Source organism: Vespa mandarinia, chromosome 18 (assembly GCF_050613455.1).
Source record: "Vespa mandarinia isolate Hongniang chromosome 18, ASM5061345v1, whole genome shotgun sequence".
Lineage (NCBI taxonomy): Eukaryota > Metazoa > Arthropoda > Insecta > Hymenoptera > Vespidae > Vespa > Vespa mandarinia.
This window is the reverse complement of record NC_140827.1, coordinates 4,260,869-4,283,898: the sequence shown is the minus strand read 5'-3', so window position 1 is coordinate 4,283,898 and position 23,030 is coordinate 4,260,869. Positions and strand designations below refer to the sequence as shown.

Here is a 23,030-nt window from a genome sequence, read left to right as displayed (position 1 = left end):
TCAATCTCGTCTGTAAAATTTTTCGAGAGTAACATAATAAATGCTCGTATTTTCTTTGTTAATATTAACAAATGAAAATAACAACATAGAATTAAGGTTATCAGACTGTATCAGAAAAAAAGATTCTGTATTCCTTGAAAATGTTAGCTCGACATCTAAGAAAGTTTATACCACTTCATTCAAGGGTAATTAAAAATATATACATTAGATAACTTACAAAACGAAACAAAAAAGAATTAAAGAAAAAAATTGTAATTTACGTAATATAATCACATTTAATTCTTTTCTCTTGCAATCAGTGGACGAAGTCAGCATGGAGAATAAGTGGCAAAAAATTTCATGTCAATGTCAGCCCATCTGAAAAAGCAAAATGTGGTGTCCAGTCAAATGGAAACGTAAGTGATCAGCTGATAAAAAGATAAATATATAGGAATGGCTCCATAAATAAACAATGTTATTAGTTAAGAATTTATTTATGGCTCAATTCTAAAATACCGGGAGGAGGGCTATGAAGAAAAAAAATTATTTAATTAAATATATTCTCTTATATTGAATCAACTGAATAAATTAATTCGATTATTAATTCACAGGATTACCCAGTAATAGATCACTGTTATGACGTAGCGATATTAGGAGCAGGTGGTGCAGGTCTAAGAGCAGCATTTGGTTTAGGAAGTAAAGGATACCGTGTCGCGGTAATAACTAAACTCTTTCCAACGAGATCGCATACAGTAGCTGCTCAAGGTGGTATAAATGCCGCGATAGCGAGCGAACACGAGGACAGCTGGCTTTATCATATGTACGACACTGTCAAAGGATCCGATTGGCTAGGAGATCAGGATGCTATACACTTTCTTACCAGAGAAGCACCTCGTGCAATTTATGAGCTAGAAAATTATGGTTTTTTTTAAAACAACTTTTCCCATTTTTTCTCTTTTATCAAACACATTGCAGACATTTCCTTCATTTATCATGTATACTTAATTATATCAAAATACGTATATTTATATTATTTAATTAATTCATTGCAAATATAATATATTATTGTTATACTAATTAAAAGTAATATTTTTAGTTAATACATAATAAAAGGTCTGCAATCTGTTGAGTATATCATAAATTAATATAACAAAACTATTCTCCTACATTTCTTTAGGATGTCCATTCAGTCGTAACGAGTCTGGCAAAATTTATCAACGTGCATTCGGTGGGCAATCGTTAAAATTTGGAAAAGGTGGTCAAGCACATCGAACTTGTGCTGTAGCAGATAGAACTGGACACGCTGTTCTCCATACTTTATACGGACAAAGCCTTCGATATGACGTTCATTATTATGTTGAATACTTTGCACTTGATCTTTTAATGCACGGTCGGTGTTGCAAAGGAATTCTTGCTTGGGAACTGGAAACTGGTATACTTCATCGTTTTAGAGCTCATCACACGGTACTTGTCTCATTCATTGGGCTCATCTTCTTCTTCTTCTTCTTTTTTTTTTTTTTTTCCTTTTCTTTATACCAATGAATATTATTAATACTAATTTACATTTTCCATACCTAAGGTTATAGCTTCAGGTGGTGCTGGTAGATGTTATTTATCGTGCACAGGTGCACATTCTTGCACTGGTGATGGCATGGCTATGATCTCTAGAGCAGGATTGCCATTACAGGATATGGAATTTATACAGTTTCATCCTACAGGTATATATTATTGCTAAAAGTTATAATAATCATCTCAAAATAAATCATACATTAAATAATTTCGATGTTTTTTTTTTTTGTACCATAGGAATGTATGGAACTGGCATATTAATAACGGAAGGTAGTAGAGGCGAAGGTGGTAAATTAGTAAACTCTCAAGGTGAATTTTTCATGGAAAGATACGCCCCAATAGCTAAGGATTTAGCATCACGTGACGTCGTTTCCAGAGCTATTACCATAGAAATAATCGAAGGAAGGTGATTCTCATCTATTTCCACATGAAACGCAAATTTTCTTTCTTTCTTCATTTATGCTTTTCTTTGTATATAGAGGTGTAGGTCCAAAGAAAGATCATGTGCATCTTCAACTAAATCATTTACCGATTGAAACGATACAAAGCAAGTTACCAGGTATCTCACATTTGGCGTGGGTATTTTCTGGCGTTGACGTTACGAAAGATTCCATACCGGTCATACCAACGGTCCATTACAATATGGGTGGCATACCTACGAATTGGCGAGCTCAAGTTAGAATTTGTTTAAACGATTTAATGAACTTTAGATAAACTTGAAAACGTACAAATGAATATCTATGACGCGGATGACTTATATAAAACAGGTATTAACGCGTGAAAATGAAGAAGATAGTGTGATAGATGGATTATGGGCAGCTGGTGAAACTGCATGTGCATCTGTTCATGGTGCCAATAGACTTGGAGCTAACAGTTTATTAGAAATCATCGTTTTTGGTAAAGCAATTGCCGATCAAATTGATTGCCTTACTCGACCTGGTGAACGGCACGATGATATTCCTGCTGTAAATTTTATATAAAATTAAGAAATCCATTTTATTTCTGATAAATTTAATTACATATGACTTACGTCAATTGAATCAAGGATATAGGTGAACAATCAATTTGTCGATTCGATGCGACTCGTTATGCAAAAGGTTGCATCCCTGTTGTCGAGCTTAGACAATCGATGCAACAAACTATGCATAAATATTGTTCGGTATTTAGAACCTGCGATATTTTGCAAAGAGGATGCCGACAAATGACGAAGCTCTTCACCTGCGATTTACCGAATATATGTGTGAGTTCCAATATTTCAATAACTATTCCACCATTTCAATAACTACAAAACAAAGAAAATGTAAAGTCGTAAAATGAGTATATATTAATGTAGGTGCAAGATCAATCGATGATTTGGAATACAGAACTCGTAGAAGCATTGGAATTACAAAATATGATGCTTATTAATATGCACACCGTGTATGCGGCTGAAAATCGTAAAGAATCTAGGGGGTCCCATTCCAGAGATGATTTTAAAGTAAAATTCCTGCGTTATTTGTTTCTCTTTTTAGGGAAAATTAACCAAACTTTTATCAATATGAATACATTTTTGCTTTATTTCTAACTATTCAAATGTTTATCAATTATCAATTATAGGAAAGAATAGATGAATATGATTATACTAAACCTCTGGAAAATCAAAAAATGCGCCCATATTCGGAACATTGGCGTAAGCATACGTTATCTTGGGCTTTCAATGATGGATCGGTAAATTATTTATAGTTTATGTATATATATATATAATAATTTTTTATATATATTATATCGAATAATCCTATCTTTGTTTTTAATCTCAATATAGATATAGTTACAGAGTTTGATTATTTACAGATAAGTATCTCTTATCGGCCAGTAATCGATACGACTTTAGATGAAACGGAAGCTAAGCATGTGCCGCCTACCATTCGATCATATTAAACAACAACTAATGAACTTCTTATTTCATTGACTGATTTTATACTAGACGATACATATTTGATTTATTACTATTTATATCTAAGGGACTATGATAAGAATATACATCATTTTTTGTGCCATTCATTTATATCCTTTTAATGTCATTAATTTAAAAATGAAACTTTTTTTCTTAATGAAAAGAAACTAGATTCGAAAAGAAGTCGTTAGAATGTCGATTAGATAATAGAAAATAATTTACCTTAAAACTATGACGATAAAATCATGAATTCTTTAATGGTCAAACGATTTTTTTTTTCAATTCATAGAAAGATAAAAAATTCATATATATTACTTAACTACCAAATCATTCAACATCTCAATATTTGTCTAGAAAATATAAATTAATAAAATTAAAATACAAATAACATCGATGAATAACACTTATACTATTCTTAAAATGATTAATAACATAATTCCTTTTATATTGATATTCAAAGAACGAAAGGACACTAGAAAACATTTCGATAATATCGCAAAAGAAAAGAATGAGAACCACTAATAAAGTGTGCTGCGCGCGCGTGCAAGGGGAGCATGTATTTTGAATTTGGCGCCACTTTAATATTTGGCAGAATTGAAAATTGTGCGATGAAGGGGAGTTGAAAAATTCTTTTCGAGAAGGCATGAAAATTTCAATTTTTAATAACGAAGATAATATTGATTATTATTCATCGTCACATCTCTTTGAAATATTTCTCGCAAATTAACCTTAAAATTGTGTGAAATAAAATAAAAAATGTTCGAAAAAGAAAATTATTCGAACGAAAGAAGGGACTAAAGAGGTTATGTTTTTGTAAATGGTAACGTTATTGGTTAGAGGAAATGGGCACCGCTGTTGGTGTTGTGTCGGTCTTGCGGTAGTGCTCGGCAATCAACCGACTGAAACGCATCATGGTTTCGTCGTGATTTCGCGCACCTCGTGAATAACTCGTTCAATTTTTCTTCCTCACTTTGTTTCAATCGAAAGTAACTCTATGGGCGTTTAAGAAAGAGAAGACAAAAGAAATATAGACGAACGAGGTGAAATAAGGAAGGAAAAACACCGACTACCATACTACTCCTACGACTACGACGACGACGACGTTATTGAAAACGACATTGATCGAAGGAAAAGAAGAAGAAAAACACATTATTCTTTAGTGAACATATATACAGTTTTAAATTATATAAATCAACTAAAATGAGTACGATTTTAAAGGCTTTCGGTTTTATTTCAAGAAATTCACCAACAGTTACACTAACGACTACGAAAGTAATGGTAAATTTGGTGAGAAATTAATTTTTTCTATTTGATAAACGTTATGTAATTTTTTTATTTTCAATAGCGTAATTCTTCTTCGTGTGGTGCAACACACACATACCAACGAAGTAACCGCCGCTGCCGGGGCGTATTGATATTACGTAAGATTTCGAGAGAGAGGGACACGAAATCAAAGTCATAGGGGATACTCCTTGTGATATATATAATATATATCGTGTGCCTTATGACGCGCCATTCGAAAATCAATTTTCCATTTTTAAACAAAATACTAATACTTTTCGTAAGAACGAACAAAATAAAAAAGAGCATCTAACTTTCTTCAATTTTAACTTCATTCCATATATATATATATATATATATATATACACACACACACACGCACGCATAACTTGTTTGAATTAAGCCGTAAATGCATCTTAAATACAAAATAATATTATATTCTTTACAAATTTTTCATAAAATATAATCAATTTATTTTAATACATATCAACATTTGCTATCGTTTTTTATTCGTTACTCTATCGAATAATATAAGATATACATGTGTGTGTGTGTGTGTGTGTGTGTTACGTAAATAAAACTAATTGCAATTATGATAGGATTCTAATTTAAAAATTAGAGACTAATTAATTAGAGATATTAATCAATAATCATAATATTTTAATTCCACCAATTTTAAATAATAAAATATGAAATACTTTTATAGATCTAAATGTTAATGATTAGAGAAAGAATTTAATCACATTGATACAGTTAGGAATAGATAAAGAAAAGTAGTCTTACGATCGTACGTATATATCTTCTTTTATGATTTTTGTATTATCCATATGGCAAGATACATTTTCTAGCAATAAATTAGTGTGTTGTATAACAAACCTCATTTGCTATATATATATATATATATATAATGTTCTAATATACAATTAATCTCTTAATTACGTGACGAATCACTTCAATTATTTAGGAAACTCCTTTTTTTATATTTTAATTAAAGTTTTCCTCAAGGTACATAGATAATAAATATATTAAGTTTTTTTTATATACGCGTGGTAGGAACAATGTTTATATTCTTATGAAGTATAAGAAGTGTTCTGAAAAAGAAAAAGTATCAATATTATATCTTGTTATGTAAAATATTTCAGACAAATTGAACGGATTAAAGTGACAATTTTCATTTCTGTTTTTCTTCCCAAAAATTAAATGTTTATAATATCCTTATGTGTTACAGAATAAATTGGGTTTACCTGTTATCGATGCACATCAATTTCATCACACATCTAATAGAACAGCTGCCAAAGTATCCGATACAGTATCTAAACAATATCCTCTGGTAGATCATAAATACGATGCTGTCGTCGTTGGTGCAGGTGGTGCAGGATTGCGTGCAGCTTATGGACTTGTCGCTGAAGGTTTTAAAACTGCAGTGGTTACAAAATTATTTCCAACTAGATCACATACCGTAGCTGCTCAAGGTGGTATCAACGCTGCTTTGGGTAATATGGAAGAAGACAATTGGCAGTGGCACATGTATGACACCGTTAAAGGATCTGATTGGCTTGGAGATCAGGATGCGATACATTATATGACACGCGAAGCTCCTAAAGCAGTCATTGAATTAGAAAATTGTGGTATGCCATTCAGTCGGACTTCTGACGGTAAGTTATTACCAGATTATTCGAGTATACATTTACAAAAGTATCTTAGAATTATTCTTTATTTCTTTTTTGTTCTCTTTTATAAATTAAAAGTATTTATAATATTTAAAATTATATTTATAAAATGAATATATATTTTTAATACAGTCTTTTTATTTTATTTATTTTTTTGTTTTTTCTTTTTTCAGGAAAAATATATCAACGCGCTTTTGGAGGTCAATCGTTAAAGTTTGGAAAAGGCGGCCAAGCGCACAGATGTTGTTGCGTTGCAGATAGAACAGGCCATTCCCTGCTACATACACTCTACGGACAATCTTTGAGTTACGATTGTAATTACTTCGTCGAATATTTTGCATTGGATTTACTTATGGAAGACGGAGAATGCAGAGGGGTTATTGCACTTAATCTAGAGGACGGTACACTGCATCGTTTCCATGCTAAAAATACAGTACTAGCAACTGGGGGTTATGGACGTGCTTATTTTTCCTGTACATCCGCGCACACATGTACAGGAGATGGTACAGCAATGGTATCAAGAGCTAACCTACCTAATCAAGATTTGGAATTTGTACAGTTCCATCCGACCGGTATAGATTTGAAAATATTGTCTAGTTGTACTACATCAATTATTCATATAGACATTTTATCTTTGAATGAAATCACTTTTATCACTTTTACGTTTCAGGAATCTATGGTGCTGGTTGTCTGATAACGGAAGGTAGTCGCGGAGAAGGTGGTTATTTGATAAACAGCCAAGGTGAAAGATTTATGGAACGTTATGCACCGGTTGCTAAAGATCTAGCTTCGAGAGACGTAGTCTCTAGGTCAATGACCATAGAGATACGTGAAGGAAGGTAAACAAGTTAACAATATTGACAAGATCAATTTCAATGATGATTAGTCTATGAAAATTATTCATTAATATTTTCTTTCATGTAGAGGTGTCGGACCGGAAAAAGATCACATTTATTTGCAATTACATCATTTGCCACCTGAACAATTGGCAGCTAGATTGCCTGGTATTTCAGAGACTGCAATGATATTCGCTGGAGTGGATGTAACACGAGAACCTATACCTGTTATACCAACTGTGCATTATAATATGGGTATAAAAATGATATTTCAAATTATTATTTTTATCAAAAATGAATAGGCCAAATTTTGAATTATGAAATATAATATGAAGGAATACTTTGCAGGTGGTGTACCAACAAATTATAAAGGTCAAGTATTAACTAGAAAAAATGATGAGGACCAAGTAGTACCCGGATTATACGCATGTGGTGAAGCAGCCTCTGCTTCGGTTCACGGGGCTAATCGACTTGGTGCAAATTCATTACTTGATCTCGTTGTGTTTGGTCGAGCTTGTGCAAAGACAATTGCGCAAGAAAATAAACCTGGCGAAACTGTAGGACCATTGAGATCCGTAAGTATTTTTTCCCAATGAACATAATCTTTTTTTCTTTTTTCTTTCTTTTTAATATGTAAATATATTCATTTTTAATTCATCAAAATATCATTTGTAGAATGCCGGCGAAGAGACAGTTGCTAATTTAGATTGGCTTAGAAACGCTAATGGTAATGTTCCCACGGCAGACTTAAGACTGAGCATGCAGAAAACTATGCAAACACACGCCGCAGTATTTAGAGATGCACAAACTTTGCAAGAAGGATGTCGAAAGATGTCGGAACTTTATAAAAGGATGGGCGATTTGAAACTATCCGATAGATCGCTAATATGGAATTCTGATTTGGTAGAAACACTGGAGTTACAGAACTTGATGATCAATGCTATGCAAACAATAGTGGCCGCAGAGAATAGAAAAGAAAGTCGAGGAGCTCATGCTCGTGAAGATTTCAAAAATAGAATCGATGAATATGATTATAGTAAACCTTTAGATAATCAAAAAGCAAAACCGTTGGATCAACATTGGAGAAAACATACTCTTACAACTATTAATCCTAGAACAGGAGAAGTATCTATTAACTACAGACCGGTGATAGATAACACGCTTAACAAACAGGAATGCGCTACAGTACCACCAGCAATTCGTTCCTATTAGATCGCTATTATTTTTAATTTAACATCGAAATTCACATCATTTAAGAAAAGTCGAGATATCACATATCGCATATAAAAAGTACATTGTTCATTTTGTCCTTAGTTAAATATCATTGTGTGTTAATTGGGATTAAGAAAACAAATCTTAAATAATTTTCTTCACACTCCCTTTACCTACACACAAAAGAACTAATTAATTTATTACAATATAAAAACTATAATCATAATAATAATAATAATAGAATGCACCAAAGTAAATTCTTGTCAATGTTTACACACTTAGCGGGTGAGATTAGTTATCCTTGTAGGATGTTGGTGCTGATATTTCATTGTTTCAAGATGATAAACTGTTTGATCTCCTACAGAGTCCTGTTTTATGTTTATTTAAAGTAATTATAGAAAGTATGATTTAAAGGGAACGAGCAAAAGAAAAAGAAAAAAAAAAAAAGAGAGAGAAAAGTAGAAACCTTTTAAGGAACTTGTTCTTCATCGATAAATTAAATATTGTTATTAACAATATTTTCAAGCGAGTTTAATATCATGCGAAGAAGTACCTGCTGTGTATCATGCTGCAATAAAGTAGCATATATTTATTAAATTAAATATTGCATATAATCCCTCTTGAAAAAATTAACAGCTTTACATATAGAATATAAGTTATTAGGTAAACTTAGAAATTATACAACAACATTTTTTCTCACCGATCACCAATTCATGATGAAGAAAGAATAAAAAGTTCATAATCATCTCAATTAAGTATATAGTGTGAGTGTTGCGTGTGTATATATATGTGTTTGTGTATGTATGTATATGTATATGTACATGTATATATATATATGCCTTAAAATCATGTCAAGCAAATTAAGTTCTGATCTAAATTAATTTGAAATTGTTTTAATAGACTTTTCTAAAGGATTTATAGGAACGTGTACTCCTTAAAAGGTTATATACAAAATGAGTACACAGACTTCTTGCGGCTACATACTTAATACTCATGGATATAATAGTTTAATCGAAAATGTTTGTGTCGACAATCAAATTATTGATGCTTTCGCATAAATCTGTTTTTTTTTTCCAAATTTGTAATAGCATGCAATTTATTGTTATATTTTGAATGAATATGCATGGGTTTGTAGCATATGTTAATGGTGAAGAAACAATAAAACTGTATAAAAAAAGAATTTACAATTATTATAAGGAATAAAGCATTGGTAAGAATTTTCTCATTAACTAATTATGACAAACAACTCCACGTTTCTTTTATATAAACAATTTATCCTTGATTTAAATGAATAATATTGATGGAACATGCAAATACGATTTCTCTAGAAATAAAATTAACAATAGAGAAAGCACACATAATCCGAGAAATATCATTTATTATGCCCATAATTTAAATATTATCGTCATAAATAAGTATTTTAAAGAAGATTAAATAAAAATTACTCTATTGAAGACATTTTCTAAAGTAATTTTAAAAATTAAGATGTTCGGCAAAAAGCCAATACTTTTGATTTTTGTTGTTGTTACTTGAAAATTTCGTAATTTACAATTTAACTTTAATGTTATATTTAATGAATAAAAATGTTTTTCACGTTCGAAAATGCGATACGTACTGGCGGCGAAAGTTTACGATAAAAAGTCGTCGACAAATGTTGTATTGTGCAAGAGAAAATTCATGTCGATATTGAATCATTATGTGCAATATTATCATTATTATTAGTATTATTAAATTTCAATAGAAAGACAAGAAAAATAAATGAAAAACGCAAAAGAATCTTCATATATCACTGCTTTCAACTAATTTACACGGACTTATCGACATCCCTATCGGTAAATCCATTTAGGAACTATTATGTATAAATTAAACAACGAGCGACGTTAAACAAAAAAAAAGGAACAAGAATTTTGTTTGTTTAAAAAACTTTGCTCGTTGTCTATTTGCGATGTGATTAATAAATTGAACTATTATTCATAATCTACACGTACGCGGTCCAATGAATGATTTCATTAACATTTTTTTTATTATTTATAATCTTTCGAATTCATCTAAGACCAAATATAATTTGGTCTAATTGTCACGTGATATTTAATGAAAGTGTGCTTTAAGTAAAAAATGTTTTTAAACGTTTCTTTAATTCGTATATATAATTAGTATACGAGTTATGCAATAAATTAATTTATTTTAATTTTTAACTTGGTGCACACTTTCATAATCAACGGCTTATATCTAAAACAGAAAAAAAAATTATCCTTAAATTTAATATTTTTTAGTTAACGTGTAAAAAAAGAAGCGACATCGATTGATAAAATTTGTTACAATATTTTCTTTGCAAATCAGTTAATGCATTTGTTGCTTGCTATTATTCTTTTTTCCCTTAAAGTTTCTCTTATAGTCTTTAACAAGAATCCGTGTAGTCTACTTAATAATTCCATGATCCATTAATTCCATCGAATAATATAAATCGAAGATGATATAGTAGTAAATGCAAAATAAAGGACTTTCGATTTCGAAATCTTAATTAAAAGATTTAAAATAATTATGATTAGAGTTAGATTATTAGCGAAGATCATATATTACACACGAACGCGAGAACACGCATTTTTATTCAATTCATTTTATATGCGTTCTATAAATCACAAATTATTATTTCTTGTTTTTTTTATTTTTTTTTTTTTTTTTTTTTTTTTTTTTTTTTATTTATTTTTTTTTTATTTATTTAATTGTATGCCCAAAGTCTTATATTTTCTTTGCCGTCTTAATTACAAACTCGAATAAAGTTTAATGAATATATAGAAAAAGAAAGAGAAAAAAAGGAAAAAAAAGAAAAAAAAAAAGAAATTTAATTATTTCAACCTTTCAAACTGTATACGCATGCACACACACATTCTTTTTTTACTTATTTTTGCTTTTTTCTGTTTTTAATTGTTTAATTAAATTTTAAAATCGAGATGTTTATTAGCTCAATATTTGTGTCGAGAAAAATATCTTTTCCTCTCGCTCTTTTTGAAATTTATCTCTTCAGTGATATAATATATATACATATATATGTATATATATATATATATATATATATATATATATACACACACACACACACACACATATTTCTTCTCTATCTATGATATATGCAAGTCCAATTATATTTTGGTTAGTAAAACGTCGGCTTTTTTTTTAACTTAATGGAGATAATTTGTTCTTAGTCGATTTCTAATATGACATTCGAGAGATTTTGTGATTTTTGAAAACTATTTTTCTAATTCTATCCAAGTAGTACGATCAGCAAGGATTCTCAAGTACAGTAGATTGAAAACGATTCTTCTTCTGCTTTAACAACAATACTTTTTTCTTCTTTTGATTTTGTTTAGAAATGTGTATCTGTAAATTTTTGAATCATTTTTTTTTGTTCAAGTTTGTACGAATATTCTGTCTCTTTTTTTCTCTCTCTCCCTTTCTCAATATATCTAAAAAATAATCCACATTCACACATCTCATGTCGTACCGATGATGATGATGATCATTGGATGATGAGAAACACTAAACGGGATTTAGTGAAATGGATTATTAAGTCTTGTGCAATGGTTGTTGCGTTGTTGCCCGACTCGACGATGACATTGCTCGAAAATATCGACAATGTAACGATAATGACGATGACGATTATGATAGCGATGATAATGTTGACGATAAATTCACGAGGTTGCCCTTAGCTTTTCCAAAGCTGGTACCAAAGATTCTTCGAGAGAAGGTCCACAACTGAGAGCACATTCACCGATCCATCTTGCTTTACCACTTGCATGAGACTAAAAATATAAGATCATTTGCTGTTCTTTATGTTTACACAAGGAGTAATTACAAATGATAATATTGGAAAAAAAGAAACAAAAAGAAACAAAAAAGAAACAAAAAAAAAAAAAAAAAAAAAAGAATTCTTTACCATGGTGAGATCACGTTTCCATGCCGTGTGACAACGTCCATCACAAAGTGGACAAGGTCGTTGAAGAGAATAACCACCACATTCACTACAATCAAGAGAGACATGTTCTTCGCTCCAAGAGACCCCACACCTAATAAATACAATGAATACTGATGTTAGTCGAAATAAATAAAGATAATGAAGAAAAGAAAATATGATGATAACAAAAAAAAATATGGTGCCACTGTATTTTGACAGAAGGGACTATATGAGGTGTTTACATTCAACACACACACACACTCATTGCGAAATGTAATCTGATAAAAAAGAAGCGTTTCACAAATCAATAATAACAGCGGCATTATGTAGTTTATTCTGAATATATTAAAATTATATTTTTCAAAATGTGATTAATACAAACGATTTCCTAAAAGCATTTTCTACTTTTTTATTTTATTAAAAACGAGATTTACTTTTCCCTCCTTTCTTCTTCCTCAAAGTCATCAATAATCACAAGTACTCACGTAAAGCATGAGTTCAATTGAGCACGTAATTCTTCGATGGTTAGAATCGTATCTTGATATTGAGGATGAGAACCTTGAAGACCATCGTCTACACTATCGCATAAACTGTGACAAGAGAGGGACACATTACTCCTGTTGAAAGAAAACAAAATTCATTTTTTTCTTTTCTTCTTCAAAGTTCAAATAACATTCATAATCATAATAACATACGTTTGGATATTATAGAATAGTAATTAATTAGTAACAATTTACCCATGACGTGAAAGACTTTCAGAAGCAGGTTGGACCGAAGTGACAGACATGTTGTTTTGATACGTTGCGACTGTAACCAAAAAATAATAAATAAACCATCCAGATAAATGTTCTTTTCTTTCGACTTGGCAGGAAGTATGAGGTCATAAGATTTAATTAAAAATAAACTTGCAACTGTATGTAGACGACCTGATTTTCTCAATGCACACACACACACACACACACACAGAAATGCGCGTCCAATTATAATCATGAATAAAAGTTAGTTTGAAAAAGCCCGCCTTTTAGTTTGCTTCTGATTGGCTAACGTTCTCCTCTGATTTTTCTTTTATCTCTCTCTCTCTCTCTCTCTCTCTCACTCTCTCTCTCTCTCTCTCTCTCTCTCTCTCTCTCCCACTCTTTCAGAAAACACAAAAAAAACTATTGTTTTTATTATTCTTATTATTCTTAACAGGATGATTACGATCGTAAGACGCAATTCGAAAAAACACGTAATAAACTTATGCAACGAATTTATGTTTCAAAGCGAAGAGAAGAAACGAGAGAAGGGAGGGATAGAAACGATGACGAGGGTCAACAACATAAAATACGTAAGCGTTATCGATAAATCAAGGAAATACCACGATGACGTACTTGTGACGTGTGTCAAGATATATTATTTCTTATATAGCTGAAAATAGCAACTATGAGAGAGAGAGAGAGAGAGAAAACAAGCTTAATTCTATGAAGTTACCATCAATGAAATTTCATTCTAAGAAGTATTTTATTTGAAAACAAATTTAATTCCATAACTTTCACCTAATATATTATTGAATAATCATATATTATGAATGAACAATTTTGTTTTTAAAACGAGAAGTATAAAGTATTATATTCGAGAACCACTATCAAAATGAATTTCCATATTTCTTATCTAATATTAGATAATTTATATTACGTTTTGTTCTTAATGTATTCTGAAACAAAATGAATAATAATATACTAAAACGAAATGAAATGGCGAACTTTATCGATAATAAAAAAAAAATTAGAAAAATTCCATCTCGAAAACAAAACAAAGTAATATTATAAAAGGGCTCGCCTTGAATTAGGTCAACGACCTAACGTGGAGGACGTGAGAAAAAAAAATACGATCAATAAAGAAGAATGGCAGGCATGATTTCGCATATAAGAGAGGCTATTTCAAAATACACGTGTTTGTAGCATGTTTATATAAGTTTATGTAAGAACGTAATTAAGTCGTTCGAAGAATCACGTAATATTTACTCGATCGAAACGAACTTCACGAATTTTGTTAAATGTAATAATTAGAAAATTGTCACAAGATAACAATAAAACTCCTACATTTTTTCTTATCTTCGTGTTGCCATTCATCAAAAGTGATAGGGATTGGCTGTGGTGGTGCCTGGTACGGTTAAGAACTGGTCAATTGTTATTTCCTTTTTTTTTTATCGTGTATATCACGTGATGTTCGAACGACGTCGAAGAATTCATATCATTTGGGAGAAATTTACGTTAACGTTTCCATAGAATTTACCTTTGAAACTGAGACATTCGATTAATTAAACACGTACACACAGACATACGAAATATAAGTATAAAAAATTAATTGCAAATGAATATATTATAAATCGTTAAAAGAGTAATATAATAAAGTTATGATAACGATGGTGTGTCACCTTCAAATGCGGTCAATGTATAACGGTCGATGTTCACAAACAGCTCGATAAAGTACGAGAGAAAGAGAGAGAGAAAGAGAAAGAGAGAAAGCTTTAACGTTAAATCCGGAAAACGGAAGGACCAAGCTGAAGTTGGTTGTGATACATGTAAGTTTAAAGTATTGATCGAATCGATGATAGAAATGCGTCGTAAACGATAGTTATACGACTGAAAATGAAAACATTATATTTCAACAAAATCAAATCAAATCTATTGTCACTGATGTGTTATTTTTCCATGGAAACAAAGTCGACGTTGTGTAATGAGAAAGAGAGAGAGAGAGAGAGAGAGAGAGAGAGAGAGAAAAGAAAAAGTAAAGAGGGACGAAGGCTAGCAAGGTGAAAGCGAGCGAAAATGGCGTCCTTCGAGAGTGGTATCGTTCTCATGACGATACAACGATGACTTCAACATGAAATGTTCTTACGAATCCAACTTTCTAATCTCTTTCTTATGTATACACAGATCTATGTTAATAAATATTTTATTACATACATACGTTAATAATAAAACAATTCATCTTAATTTTTTTTCCAAACGAAAATAATCTCTAATATCATATGTGCGTGCGTGTGTGTGTGTGTGTATGTATGTGCAGAGAGGGGGTGTATAAACTTACATATTAGAAGTAATCCTTAGAAAAACTGAAGAAGGGAATAACGAGAATGGAAAACTTAATTCCAATATAAATATTCCCAAGAAGGAAGCAAGGCTGCAACTGCGTCCGAGTTCGGGTAATTTTAAGAGACGTATACACGCAAAGAAATTTACGGTTGAAATTTTCTTCGAAATTCAAATTGAACGAACGTAACAATAGAAAGAGAAGAGAGCCATATACGCACTCGTAAACGTTCGTGAGTTGACTAAGAGTCTGACGATTGCGCGGGGTACTTTTATAACCTGCGGTGTGTACATGAGTGAACGTAGGAAGAGAGTGGAAAGCGTAGGTAGAGTGAGAGAGCCTAGTGAACGAGGTAGGCGGTGGAGTGAGACAGTCAAACGGAAAGAAGGCTGCCGCCCAAGTGGGCCGACGAGTGCCACAGAGAGGGATGGGGAGTGGAGGGAGCTGCCCCCCCCCCCGCGCCACCATCCTCGTCGTCAGTACCGTCACTTTGCTCCGACACGCCCCTCACTCGTACATTTTTTTTTATTTTTTAGACTCGTGCACTTAACGTGTAGTACGTTGACGAAGAGAAACACATTGTTTCGATTGCATTTACTTTACAAAATACATTTCATCGCCCTTGTGTTTCTTACTCGAATATATACCACCACTACCACTACCACTACCACTACCACTACCACCACCACCACCACCACCACCACCACCACCACCATCAGAACCAACATCATCATTATCATCATCATTATCACAGCAGCAGAATAAACTGGATCTGTTGAGAAATTAATTGCATTATAACGAAACGTGAAAAAGAACGAAGAGAATTTAAACTCGTAATAGTTGTTTTATATCGTTCGACGTATTGCCTGCTGTGTCGATTGGTCAAAGGTTTCATCTTCTTAGCATATACCGATGACATATATGCATTAATAATGTGAAATTATACCATTCTCATGATTGCTTAAACATTTTTCTTTTCATTGATTTTTAATCGCCTTCACATTTTAATGCGATATGCGTACTTATCCAACGTATTAATGATCATCTCTCGTTGTGCCTAAATTTTAATAAAAATTGTTAGCTATATTATGATAAAATGATTTTCTCTTTTTTTCCTATGAAATTTTGTTTTCTTTCAATGTAAATTTAGCATAGTTATTGAACGATACTATATTAAACATGATCGGTAAAAAAGATCTTAACTGAAAACACGAGAAGGAGAAATCTCATATTTACGATCAGCACAAACGTGCTATGTATTCTTATGAAAATGAAACCGAAAAGAAATCATCTTTTTCGGTTAGAGAGATCTTGTTTCTTTTTTCTAAGAAACGACGTTATACGTACACATATAGGCATATCTAAAAATATCTAAAAAAATATATAAAAGATTTTTTTGTCAAGATATTTTCTCTTGATCGAGGATTTCTATTCATTGAGGAACTTGTATGACATTTTCTTGCTAGAAACGGCGTAGTCACGAGTTGTGAATCGAATGCTTAAAGATCGTAGGTGGTTTTGCTATGCTGACGAATGCCGTTTATTACAGCTAACATTCATGTAGTTTTCAATGAGACGACTAAACGTAAAAAGCTCACGTCCTTTTGATTCGAAGAAATTCAAATCATCCATTACGATTTATTATTTAATATAGATCGTATTAGATCATTTTGTCGATGATTTGATTTTATACATCAAATTTTATAATCAAAATTAACATTGTAATAGTTTTTTTTTTTTTTTTTTTAATAAAAATGAGAGTTTAATATAAATGATTTTCTTTGCACAAGTATGTGCATCTTTTAACACTAAGTGTCATATATATATATATTCAATCATGCATAGACGATACTGCTGCACTCGTGATCACCTGCGTCAAGATAAGACAAATACTCGTATTTACGTGAAAAAGATGTTTAATCACGTGAGAATATCATCTTATCTTTTCTTTTCTTCCCTTTACTTTCGTAAAAGAGATTGCTCATTAGTTAAATCCCAAGCTCAATCGGTAATATGTCGTTTCCCTTCAATTATTTCTAATCGCATTAAAGATTATTATCGTTCATAAAAGAAATCGAACATAAAAAAATAACAAAAGAGAGACGATCAATGATTGTCTTTGAAAAATGTATCGCTCGTAAATTTATGATATGATTTTTATCTAACTGGACTAACGTCCAGCAATTACGAAGATATTCTCTACTCTCTTGACGCGGTCTTTTTAAATGAAACCAGTTCAATCTAGTCTCCTTTAAAAGAAAACGAATCGAGCTTGTAATATTAATCGAGTGGAGAAAGACGCGATCTTTGGAGGAATCGAAATGATAAAATCTTTTGAGTAACAGGATTCCCCTTCTCTTAGTGTAATTATTTTCTTTTGAGGTTATGTACGTACTTCCTGTACTTAACCTACGCAAAATACACCTACATTTTTATCCAAGTACAGATTAACGGATACATTTGCATCTAAAATTCCACACTTATGTAACTTATATGTATATAAACGTTTACACGTTTAATTTCAAATTGATATACATGAATATGTATGTATGCGTACAAGTGTATAGATATATAGGCAAAGATACGAGTTATACCTGTTAAAATATTCGATCTTGGTAAAGTACGTCTTTCTTCATATTCGAATAATGATAAAAAGAAACTCGAACTTTATAATCTAATATCTATCGAATCGTCAGTTGCAGTATTTAAACTGCAACAATTTCCACTCTGGGTTAAAGAGAATTCGAAGAAAGGATGATGTTTTTTGTGAGAACTCATCCCCCTTCCTTCCTTCCTTCCTTCCTTTCCACTCCCTCCCAAACTCCTTCTCTCCTCACCACTCCTTTTTCAGCGAACTCCTCGCCAAGCAACATTCCAAGGCTCGGGCAAGAACCTTACCATCGGCTTTTCTCGAAGGCCCTTTTCTTCTCTCTCTCTCTCTCTCTCTCTCTCTCTCTCTCTCTCTCTCTTCCTTTCTTATTCACTCTTAACTTAGAAATGGAACTTTCCCTTTCTAAAAAAAATTCTTTCTATGTATGATTCATATGGAAAAGAATTTGGTATCATATGGAAAAGAATTTGGTATGGTCTAAGAAGTTAAAATATAAAGGCAAAATATATCTTTCAATTAATAAATGACTGTTCTTTTCTTAATAAATTTTCCTTGAAATTTAATAACTTTAATATAAATATACTAATAAATTAAAATACAAATATTTGGATTTATTATTTTCTTTTGTATAATTTTTTGGATATTTCATAATTTAGTAAGAAAACATCAATGAGTTTAAAATACAAAAGGAAAAATGTTTACCTTGATTATTTTCTTAACAAATTTTCCTGTAATTTGCTTGAACATGGATAATGAATATATGTATCATACATATGTATGATTTGATAAAATTCCATTTAGTTTTAAGTAATCTGCATAGATTAGTTTAACGATCACGTGATAGATTCTGTTTATCAATCGACGTTTTTCCTCGTTCAATTCTTGGAAATACACTTTTAGAAATCCCAAATTTAATAAAAAAAAGAAATAAGAAAAAAAGAAAAAAAATTCAAAAAGCATTTTTATTTGTGCGATTAAATGGAGAATCATTAGGAACATCCTTCGAGCAAAGTCATGGATCGTTGTTACGTCAGAATATTTCTGTCGCGTAGTTAGCAAAGTCGTCGTACGATCAGCCAAGCGCCAACAAGCCAAGACCTTGAAACCTTTTTCCTCTTCTCGTAGCCGAGCAACTTGATTAAAGTTTATTGGACTAATGAATACCGATAAGAGACTCGGTTGATATACGAAGACGAATAAAACTGTATGTGTATGTGTAAGATAGATATACACAGAGAGACAGAGACAGAGAAAGAAAGAAAAAGAAACAGACAACAGACAAGGATAGAGACATACTATTACCACGTGACTCGCTAGTGTCATTGGACTGCTCTCATTTGTTTACAAATAATATTAAGCGACGCACATCAATATTAATCCACGAATGACGAATTAATTATTGAAAAAATTCTAAGGAATAAAAGAATTTATTAATTCTGTCAAAATTTACCAATTAGATGATCACTCGGAAATAGTATGGATTCAATTCTCGTGAGATACATTCTAACCTATAATTATTCCCCTTTAGAGGCCGAAGCTTGACCTTTAAAAAAATTCCTCCTATTACTCATGACACGAGAAGAACTTTCCTCTCTCGCCCGATTGAAAATTTATTAGTAATTCTATCAAAGTCCAACGACGATCCTTAACATTGAATGCTTCTTTTTTCTTCTCGCCTACTTTATTAACTAACTTCCGTAAAAGGTAATTCGAAAGGAGAGAAAATCGATAGGTTAAGGTTCATACTTAATGACTTTTCTAATAACTTGGGTTTCCCTAACGAGATTATAGAACGTATTTAATATTTTTTGTTTTAATCGAAATTACAATAATTTCAAATAAATTTTATTACTATTATTATATTATTATTACTACTACTGTATTTTAGTAATTTAATAAAAATTTACCTTTAAAAATTTACTTTTTTTATCGTAATTAATAGTAAAAATAATTGAACAAAATGATTCAACTAAAACAAAGGAATCTTACAATTAGATTCGAAAAAATTCGACAATCAAATATTGCATGATTCGTGCGCGCGCTGTGTGCGTGTGCGTGTGTGTGAAGCGTATGTGCGTGCCATTAAAGAGAAATCGATCGTATTTGAAGAAATCAAAGAGCTTGCACGTGTCCATCGTGTGATCACATGTTTCAAAGCTCGTAACGTTCCATTCAGGTTGTGACCCTTGATGACGAGAAGGTTAGGCTATCGTTCACTTCCTTCGTTTAAGGAAATTGCCTATCCCCTTTTGCGCGTGTGTCTGGAATATTGTAACATGGTAGAGACACGAACGACCAGACACGAGAAAACCAAAATAGAACTTGGATTTCCTTGAATGACCGCTAGACGAGTTGTCTCGAATTTAAAATTAAAATTAAAAATAAAAAGAAAAAGAAAACAAAAGACAAAGTCCTCTCTCTCTCTCTCTCTCAATCTCTATCCATTTATCTTTCTATCCATCTCGCTTCCTCCCACTTTTCCTCTCTCATTCCCTATCGATAATGTAGTTATCATATGTGAACTGAACATGTTACTTTGAAGTAGTCGATGACAAGATAAAAGATTGATATATAATCGCCAAATACAATAGAGACCTGTTTATCCTCAAAAAAACAAAAGCAGGGTCTTGTTTTATCGAGATGATTGTACACTACTTTCTCTGTTTAATAAGGAAAAAGAACAAACAAAAATTATTATCTCGAAATCTATCATAACACATAAGTGACATAAACCGTCGAAGAAGTTAGAAGGTTGTAAATTAAGTAACATACGTGGGGGTCTTCGATAAACTTTCCGACCTATATCAGCGGAAAATTACGTTTACTCTCTTTCGCTTTCTTATCTTTCCACAATGATGACATCAAAGCTGACGAAAAATATTCTTATCTTAAAGAATACTTTTTCTTTTATTCTAATAAATAACTAAAATATTTATTGATACAAATAGTTCGAATATACTATTATCTATCAAAATATTTTTAATAATATATTAATAGAAATTGCAGAGGCTTAACAATTTTTTACTGGTCGACCGAACTGTTCATGTATTGCCATCTAGCGTCGACCGTTCAAACTATGCTGCCAATAAAAAAAATATTCAACTCACTATATTCGTCCAAATTCTAAGAGATTTAAAGAAAATAGAAACAAGTTATGAATATATACATTAGTTCTATTCATCTCCATCCATCCATTCATCCATCTATTGTTATTACATCCCATAGTGGGCTTCAGCCTTCTTCAGGAGTTTGCACCAATCATTCAATCCAGCTTTTCTTCTTGAAGTTTTCAGTGGGTTTAACAAGTGGGTTTTTGCGAGATTGGGTTGTCAGTCCAACACTCAACCCCTATTAGTCGCTTTTTACGACAAGCAGGGGATACTGTGGATATATTCTATCCCCGATCCACAGGGGAAGTTATCTTTCTATAAAAAAAAAAAAAAAAAAAAAAAAAAATCGATCGGTAAAATAGAATCTCTCATTGTCATAAAACAAAAAAAAAGAAAAAGAAAGAAATTATGTATTATGTTAGTAAGAATTGTAACAACATAACCGATAAGGATAAATCATGCTCGGCAAGTTAAAATTCCAAGGAAATTTTTAGAAAGTTTCAACACAGCTTCGCAATAATATTCATGACGGAACATATGGAATATATTATACTCACGTTTGTCGACTCCGAAGGTAATGTCGGTAAAATGCATGCTACGAAGGACGGCCTGTGTAACTACGATACGCGTAACCTTAGGAGCAAAGTCCGGGTCGTCGGCATCGAAGGATACGTTCTCTTCGAATTCAGTCATTGTTCCTTCCATTTTTCTACGATTTTCTTTAATGTGACACTGTTTCTCTTTCCTCAAGTTAAGTCCTAATAAAAATCAAAAGAAAAACAAAATCTATATTCCATTATCTTCATTTTCATGAATTTATTAAATTTCATCGAAATAATGAAATTTTTTAGATCTTCATTTCCTTCAATCTTGCCTGCATCATTTTTTTTGGCATAAAGTCATTTCATTTATATGCAGTTATATATATGATGAATAATAATACGAGGTCGTTCTGCTTAACGATACGGAAGTTAGCATTTTATTATTCAAGACCAACAACGGTCATACTTTCGTGGGGATTCTTCCGTATTACTTAAGATATCAATCTATCACATTTTCTCGAATCTCGTTGCAAGATTTACAATAATCGAATAATAAAAAACCTAAAAAAAGAATTATTGACAAGTTCTAACATTTTTTTTTGTATTTTAATGTTTCCATAGAAACGTATGTCAAAAAATATTCATTGTATTATACATTATATATATATATATATATATATATATATACATGTTTATTATGTAAAATTTATATTATTTCATTATATATAATTACGATACTTTCATTTCATCTAAAAAACAGAAAAGAAAATAATTACCTATCATTCGTACGAAGACATTGACTACTTGAAAGAAACACCGTACTTCTCGACAAACTGCGTAGTAATGGTGTTCGGCGCGAATTCTCGAATAGTCGCAGACGATTTCTACGCATGCGCATAACGTCAGTTTTAACGAGCAATCTCTCGATTTTATACAGGATTTTTTTATTTTCTATTGTCGTCGATTATTTTTTAAGATTGCGTTATTATAACGATAACATTTATAATATTTTTCATATATATTTTAAAATAAAATAACTCGTCAATATGTGTAAGTGTTTCTAGGTATTGATATTAATGAGAACTGTTATCTGTAGGATGAAATTCACCATTTTCCACCTTGTCTTGATACGTTCCTGAACAAAGAACTAAGTTGAAAATAATCATAATTATTATCTTGTATTCCATCGATCAGCACCTAGATATACGCCACGAGTTTCTGATAACATTATATAATATATAATTATTAATTTGATTTTGC

At 31.5% G+C, this 23,030-nt stretch overlaps 3 protein-coding genes and 1 long non-coding RNA gene across 5 annotated transcripts; 2 read left to right on the top strand and 2 right to left on the bottom strand.

Moving 5' to 3' along the window:
• Positions 1-140: 140 nt before the first annotated feature.
• On the top strand, positions 141-3,550 carry LOC118445398 (succinate dehydrogenase [ubiquinone] flavoprotein subunit, mitochondrial). Its single transcript, XM_035874821.2, has 12 exons — positions 141-185; positions 300-395; positions 591-900; positions 1,157-1,443; positions 1,559-1,697; positions 1,786-1,954; positions 2,028-2,223; positions 2,316-2,513; positions 2,594-2,788; positions 2,882-3,025; positions 3,145-3,255; positions 3,379-3,550. The coding sequence occupies exons 1-12, from the start codon at positions 141-143 to the stop codon at positions 3,463-3,465; spliced, it is 1,977 nt and encodes a 658-aa protein (XP_035730714.2). The 3' UTR covers positions 3,466-3,550.
• A 616-nt stretch (positions 3,551-4,166) lies between these two features.
• Positions 4,167-9,544, top strand: SdhA (succinate dehydrogenase, subunit A (flavoprotein)). 2 transcript variants are annotated; one of them, XM_035874780.2, is made up of 7 exons: positions 4,167-4,759; positions 5,991-6,417; positions 6,606-7,004; positions 7,103-7,271; positions 7,357-7,523; positions 7,617-7,843; positions 7,944-9,544. In XM_035874780.2, the coding sequence occupies exons 1-7, from the start codon at positions 4,682-4,684 to the stop codon at positions 8,478-8,480; spliced, it is 2,004 nt and encodes a 667-aa protein (XP_035730673.1). In that variant the 5' UTR covers positions 4,167-4,681; the 3' UTR covers positions 8,481-9,544. The 2 variants fall into 2 exon arrangements, with proteins under 2 accessions (XP_035730673.1, XP_035730672.1); XM_035874779.2 differs by having other exon boundaries at positions 4,172-4,768.
• Positions 9,545-9,841: 297 nt separating this feature from the next.
• Positions 9,842-22,694, bottom strand: Pino (protein pinocchio). Its single transcript, XM_035874814.2, has 6 exons — positions 22,547-22,694; positions 21,786-21,986; positions 13,170-13,239; positions 12,918-13,049; positions 12,415-12,544; positions 9,842-12,280 (listed from the first exon to the last, which is right to left on the bottom strand). Exons 1-6 carry the CDS (start codon positions 22,551-22,553, stop codon positions 12,170-12,172), a joined length of 651 nt encoding a protein of 216 aa, XP_035730707.2. The 5' UTR covers positions 22,554-22,694; the 3' UTR covers positions 9,842-12,169.
• LOC118445402 (uncharacterized) lies at positions 18,444-21,537 on the bottom strand. Its single transcript, XR_014983262.1, has 2 exons — positions 21,285-21,537; positions 18,444-21,197 (listed from the first exon to the last, which is right to left on the bottom strand). It is a non-coding gene; the product is annotated as an uncharacterized LOC118445402 (long non-coding RNA).
• Positions 22,695-23,030: the final 336 nt, after the last annotated feature.

What these genes read in the sequence shown, in the direction of transcription:
- Pino (XM_035874814.2), bottom strand. An exon ending in TACCTTCGGAGTCGACAAAC is followed by an intron (nt 13,240 to 21,785) that starts GTGAGTATAATA and finishes TTTTGGTTACAG; the next exon opens with TCGCAACGTATCAAAACAAC. An exon ending in CAATTGAACTCATGCTTTAC is followed by an intron (nt 12,545 to 12,917) that starts GTGAGTACTTGT and finishes TGTATTTATTAG; the next exon opens with GTGTGGGGTCTCTTGGAGCG.
- SdhA (XM_035874779.2), top strand. Translation starts at nt 4,682, where the DNA reads ATGAGTACGATTTTAAAGGCTTTCGGTTTTATTTCAAGAAATTCACCA. An exon ending in ATAGAGATACGTGAAGGAAG is followed by an intron (nt 7,272 to 7,356) that starts GTAAACAAGTTA and finishes TCTTTCATGTAG; the next exon opens with AGGTGTCGGACCGGAAAAAG. An exon ending in CTGTAGGACCATTGAGATCC is followed by an intron (nt 7,844 to 7,943) that starts GTAAGTATTTTT and finishes TATCATTTGTAG; the next exon opens with AATGCCGGCGAAGAGACAGT.
- LOC118445398 (XM_035874821.2), top strand. Translation starts at nt 141, where the DNA reads ATGTTAGCTCGACATCTAAGAAAGTTTATACCACTTCATTCAAGG. An exon ending in TTATACCACTTCATTCAAGG is followed by an intron (nt 186 to 299) that starts GTAATTAAAAAT and finishes TCTTGCAATCAG; the next exon opens with TGGACGAAGTCAGCATGGAG. An exon ending in TATACAGTTTCATCCTACAG is followed by an intron (nt 1,698 to 1,785) that starts GTATATATTATT and finishes TTTGTACCATAG; the next exon opens with GAATGTATGGAACTGGCATA.